Consider the following 6,944-nt stretch of genomic DNA (forward strand, 5'->3'; position numbering starts at 1 on the left):
GTGTAAAGGAACTGATTAAACGCTATAAAGAGTGGGACCAGTATACATTAGATTTTATCAGACAGAGAGTAAAATTTTTACATCTTAACGATTTTTATGTTATACTCGAATATCTTAATTATAAATTCGCATATCTGCATACTAAAACAGAAAAATACCGGATATACGTATCGGTATTGAAAATATTAATCCATCTAAAAGAGCACGATTTGCACAGCATCATATTACAATACATGGGGCGACATTTTGACGACAATTGTTTAGAATATCTGTATAACGAAAAGTCCTTTGACACATTCTTACGACAAAATTTACTTGTTGAAGAATTCAATAATTCGCGATCAATGGCGAATACTATTTCCCAGAGATGTCGTATCCTCTTGATCTTTATTCTATTAAATCCAAGGGATGTATTAAGCAAGTTAATGTTGTATGAAATGAACGTTGAATCATCTGATAGCATTTTATTCCAAAGCAACATGTTTGCATTTTTGATACGAAACTATTACAATTTAAAAAAAGATCACTCAAACGTGCTAATGTACATTCTGAAAAATATAGTTTTACAACAACGCACGGCATGGCATACAAATTTCAGGACATTTATAAATACATTATTGGATTATCAGGTGATACACAATGTTGTAAATGTTACATTTGATGTAATTCTATAGTTTTTAAAATTATCTTTTAGTCGTAATAATATTTATAAAATCTACAATATATTTTTAATTATTTGTGTTATTACAAAGGAAAACCATTTTAAAAAAGATCATTTAAATATTTTAAAGAACACAAATCTTTTAATATTAAAACAGATATTTAATTTAACATTTTATGTATGTATACATTTAGTAAACAAGAATGTATCATTTTTCTTAAGTATTATTTGAATATAATTTTAATCAATTGTACTGTTAGACGCTGATTAAAACATACGTGTTATAATAGTAATTTCCATTCTTTTTTACGAATTATCATTTTATTAAAATTTCTTTTTAATATTTTATTCCTAAATTTTTCACAGATGGTGACTGTAGATGATGTAATACAAGAACTTTACATCCCTTATCTAAGAAGTAGCTATTTTGAAGAAATCAACATACATACTATATTATTACATGTGCAAAGTATCGTGACAAGAAAGCTCTATACATATAGAACTAATTTCACACACTTAATAATAATATTAATTAAGAAGACATCACTGCTAAGAAAATTTAATGCAATTTTTTCAAAATTTGCATTATACAAACTTGGGGTAAAACTTGTAAATAATATAATCGCTGATCTATTCTACTCATCGGATCCACTGCCAAATCTAGATTACGAGACAATATGCTTAAGTAGCTATCATATAGAACCACTCGATATAAAAAAAATGCGACCTATGAATACGATGAACATAATCCAGGAATACGAGAGACGTTGCCTCTTTATGCATCGACGACTGCGCACAGATCCACGATGCCATCCCAAGTTGCGCACTTTTGTGCAATCTTTCAAGCTCAATCGAGAGGCTTTTATACGTCACATAATGTTGCATTGCTACGAGAAGGAGTACATAGTACTTGCAAACGAATTGACATTCGTATTCTGGTATGAATTTGGTTGGACCGATAAGATGATGGCATATGAAAACATAATACGTATCACTGCCGATGTATCGCAAGTCGCTTTGATGTATTTAGACACATTTCCCAAGCACACTTTTATAATGCTGCTATACGCAATCGTAAAGTTTTCTAAAAATGTTATAATGAACATGACAAGCGACAAACATAAAACGATTTGCTATAACCTGCTGAGGACTTTGTCTTCTATAAATACTATTGTCACTGAAACGTACTATGGAAAAATGTACGATCTTTGGCTTAAGCGTATTCAAAATATAGACCCACATTTGGAAGCAGAAATATATTTTGATGAGATTCATAAATGGATGTACAACGTTTTTGAATATGAATTTGAGACAATGCCTCCTGTACACAAAAAATGGTACGTATGTTTTATTTTCTTTCGAACTTAATTGTTAATTATAAGAATTTTTTTTCTTTTTCCTCCTTTCTATTCTTTTATTTTATTTGAATTCCATTTTCACATCATTGTTCTTCTTCGGTTAAAAAGATTGATATAGCGACATTTTAATACTTGTATATTATCAAAAGTATACTTAGACATTAAAGTAATACGTTTCTAAGTAATTCTCTATAATTTTTGTGTTTGAGTTCGCAAAAAACTGTAATTATTTCTTAAATTAAATGACATCACTTTTTATGTTTTTAATGTACAATTTGCAAGAAGAAACACCCTAACAACTTTAATAAAATTTTATTGAAATGTTGAGAGAATATTATATTATGTGCAAAACGTTATTATATTATTTTAAAAAATATAATAAAGTTTAATTCCTAAGTTTAAAAAGAAATTAAATCATTGTATAGTATGTACTATATTAATTATATATATAACTTAACATTAAATATACAATTATTTATATTATAAAAATCTATATAAAATATTAACGGTAGAAGTAGAGAAACAAAAGTATTTCTATATTTTTATTTATCATAAAAATATTATAGAAATATAACATATTAGAATGTTATAAACTTAAAAAGATACAATTTTGATAAAAAATTTTTATAGAGTAGCTATATATAAATATACAGAGTGTCCTCGTGTATAAGTGAACATCCTTTTTTAAAAAACTAACAGAGAACTAATAAATATAATATTACACACACACACAACACAAATTAAACATACACAACATAATTTCTAACTAAACACTATTGTGAGTAGTTACACTTAGATTTTCTGTTGCCTTGCAATGTGGTTAACTTCTGACTCTTACGTATTAATCAGATGACAACATGTTAATACATTAATCATATTATATTTATTAGATCTAATCTCTGTTTACAAGAAGAAAAGGAATCGCCACTTATATGGAAACCCTGTATATGATTGCATACTAAATATATCTATGTATGTTTTCTTTCAGTATTTGTAATGAAAATTTCTACTGTAAATATCACGGTTTATTAATTAAAAAAGAAATTGCGGCAAAGTACAATGCGTACATATTCGTATGCGAATGCATCAAGTTACACAGTAATACAAATGTTCAATATTCCGAGCGATTACTGCGGAATTTATGCCTGGAAGAGTAGGTTAGTTAGTCTTTTGTTATACGATTATGTTTGTTAAAGTATGGAAAAAGTATTTGCATGTCTCTTCTAGGACAGATTAGAATTTTATTATTTTTTAACAATATCCTAATATCGGAATACGTATCTTAGTATTTTTTTCTGTATTATTGATACATTTTATAAAACATTTTGTTCATAACGATATTTCCTGTTTTTGCACGAAATCGAAAAAGAATATGCATTGAGTGTTGCACAAATACTTCTTTTTGATCATTAATATCAATTGTCATTTTTCTAACTATCTTCTATATTGATTATTTCGTACTTTTAATTAGTTATTCGTAAAATTATGTGTTATTGATCGTTTTTAAAATTCCCTAAAAATTTTTTTAATAACAAAGTAAATAAGAATACAAAAATAAATTTTTTCTATGTAATAATACATAGAAACTATCTTTTGTTTTAAATATCTTTCTCCGAAAGGAATCCGAATCCGATTTACATAAAAAAGAAAATTTTTAGCCAATTTATTGCTTGAATTTGTGATATACAATAGTTATTGCAGCGCTAATTAAAAATTTTAATGGCAAAATGCTTTTATGATTAGTTTCTAAGTTAGAGACATTTGAAAGTCTCCTTTTAGAAAGTTTCGTTCATACACGAGTTTGATATATATATATATTATATATATATGTATTTTATATATATGTATATATTTTATATATATTTTATATATACTCGAGCACGCAAGTATAAACTTGTGGAAGCAAACGTATGAACAGGTCTTATAGAAGACTTTTAAACGATTTTTTCTTAGAAATTAAAAACATGCAAGTGTATGGCCCATTTAGATTTCTGATCAGGGATGCAAGAATTATAATATAACATAGTCGCATCAGATTCAAGCAAATTAACTAAAACTAATTTTTTATATAAATTATGCGGAGTCCTTTTCAAGACATTCAATCACCTATGTAAACCTGATACTTGACTTTAAGAGAGAGAAAAAATATGTTTTAAATACGCATTAAATTAAACTAGGTTTGTACCATTGTTTATACTTTAAGAAGGGGTTTAAAAATATAAAAAGTTGAAAAAGTGCAATGTTGAGATTTTAAATCCACAAGCAGATGTTTTGTAATCGTTTGTACCCGATTGTACCACAATCGGTTTCATTTATACCCTTAAAGGGGTGAGTATACTGAAATTTGAAAAAATAGGATGAGAATTAACTTTGTCATTTTTGAAAATGTTTTAATTTCGATAAAATCACTCTTGTGGATTTAAAATATTTCAAAGTGAATATTTCAAGTGTCAGCATTTTTTTCAACTCTTTATATTTTTGAACTCCTTAAGGTAACAAAAAGGAAAGTGATATAAACGGATACGAAATTAGTTTAATTTAATACGTATTAAAAAATTTTTTTTCTTAAAGTCGAGTGACAGGTTCGCATAAGTCATTTGACCAACTTCGCGAGAAATCTCTCTGTAATTGTTTTTCTAATTAAATTTAGTTATAGTATATATATTTATATCCTAAAATATCAAAATGGTATCAAAGTAGTAGTATGAATCTAGTGAATAAGAAATGAAGAAAATATTTGGAAGAATTTTTCTCTCCAATTCAATGAATAGTATTGTAACTATATTTGTGCAATGATAACATTGAGCATCTTTATTTACAATTTTCTAAAGGTATTTGCACAACAAATGTTATAACATCAATGCATATAATTTTGTATCTATTCAGTGCTTTATATTTATTCGACATTTTTGTATTGTTTAAAAATATATAATTTATCTACAAAAAGAACATTATTGTGTAAATAGTTCTCCTGAAAACTGACATTTGGATACTACAGTTGTAATACTTTTCATTGCTCTTGTGCCGTTACATTAGTTTTTATTTATCTTAAATAACAGGGTATCTTTAAAGTCTCTTTCCACCCCTTTTTACATTTCGGTACAATCTAAAATTATAAAAAACCGCGAAATACATATTTGATTATTTCGAGAGGTTACTTATATAATGCAGCTCTTCGAAATGATTAAACACATAAATCGCGGTTTTCCATAAATTTTAACCGTTTCCAAAATGTAGGAGATAATAAATTTTATAGACACATTATATTAATAATTGTATATTAATAATTGTTTATTAATATATTAGTAATAATTTTACACTTTTCGAAGTATGGTATAGATGTGTAAAATAAGAAGAAGCAATGAAAAATTGTTCAAAATTATGCAAATTAAATACAATACATTATAGTCAACATTCGATGATTTTCCACTACCGCAGAGACACTGTATGCAAATTTGACTTTCACCTTGCATACTTAACAAATATGTACGTATAAATATTTGTAAAAAATATGTATGTATATATATGTGACATGTATTATTAAACTGATAATTGTGATTAATAAAATATACGCATATTTATAAGAGATTAGAAACAAAATACAAAAAAATTTTATTTTAAACATGATAGGCAAACATTAGTTTCCTCAAACCTTTTTTCTTTTAATTAATATATGTTTAAATTTTATCATCATGTAAACCGAAATATGATATTAATTCCCTAATTAATTTTTAAATAAAAATTTCATATTTTTATAACGGGGATATTAAAAGTAATAACTACAAATGATTTTTTATCAAAAATAATTTCAATTTTAATACTTTTGTTCTGAAAAATTGTGAAAATTAGGCTTTATAAAAAGAAATAGATTGAGTTCCTTCTAAATATTAAATGTAGAAGGAAATCTCTACATCACAATAATGAAAAGAATATCATAAAAAAGATAATTAATATAATGTAAGGAGTAAATCATTCTTATAATTTAACAAAAAAATCTTTCGAGAGCGTCATAGGTTGTCCAATATATTTGTTTATTATAAAGATACCATTTCAGATTCGGCAACCTGCGAGTGACTTCCTTTTTGGATTGAGGAGGAATACGTTAAAATTATAATTGTTTGATTGCTGAGAATAACTCTGAGAGTCGAATTTGGTGTTATCTTGCTCTTGTATTAAAGCAATAATAACTTTGTACATTATTTTTTGCACACTATTCTCATTAACTTGTACCATATTGCATTCTCATTAGCTCATGTTTTTCTTTATCATTAAGATAATCTAAAGTTACAATTGATATCGAAATAAATAATACCTTGTGATTGTTATTGCTTATTTAGATATCTGATGTACATATAATATCAAATAATATGACTTTGATCACTCAGAAAAAAATTATATTATTTACCGTTAGTACAAAATTACTCGCGTAATTGATCGAACATTTTAAAAAATGTACATATAGATAAACAATTTGTACAATGTATAATTATACATAAGTACACTATACGGTACAATAAATTTTAGTTTATAAAATAAAGTCTGCAACACCCTATATCTCTCATGTTGCGATTTCAGTAATATTTCAGTAACTCTACATTTTTTAAATAAATATAAAATTAGAATTTTTTAAAATGAATCAATACCTCGAGCTCTCAAAATGCTTTAGTGTTCCTCTATATTTATCAATTTTAGATCCATTTTTCGTTGCACTATTCCATACTTTTTATATGGAATGCAATGAATACTTCAGAAAAGAAAAAAAGAATGATACGTATATATATGCCATAATAACAAATATAAGAATGTAAGTAACACAATACACTTATACAATATACAATTATAATCTATACGTTATATGTATAATGCAAAATACATTTATGTTTCTATTCACATTTATGTAACCTCATATATCATCAGAAGATATA

At 25.9% G+C, this 6,944-nt stretch overlaps 1 protein-coding gene across 1 annotated transcript; it reads left to right on the plus strand.

Moving 5' to 3' along the window:
- Positions 1-1,390: 1,390 nt before the first annotated feature.
- Positions 1,391-3,176, plus strand: LOC108770433 (uncharacterized). Its single transcript, XM_018522015.1, has 2 exons — positions 1,391-1,998; positions 3,008-3,176. The coding sequence occupies exons 1-2, from the start codon at positions 1,391-1,393 to the stop codon at positions 3,174-3,176; spliced, it is 777 nt and encodes a 258-aa protein (XP_018377517.1).
- The last annotated feature ends 3,768 nt before the right edge of the window (positions 3,177-6,944 follow it).

Source organism: Trachymyrmex cornetzi, unplaced genomic scaffold (genome assembly GCF_001594075.2).
Source record: "Trachymyrmex cornetzi isolate Tcor2-1 unplaced genomic scaffold, Tcor1.1 scaffold127, whole genome shotgun sequence".
NCBI lineage: Eukaryota > Metazoa > Arthropoda > Insecta > Hymenoptera > Formicidae > Trachymyrmex > Trachymyrmex cornetzi.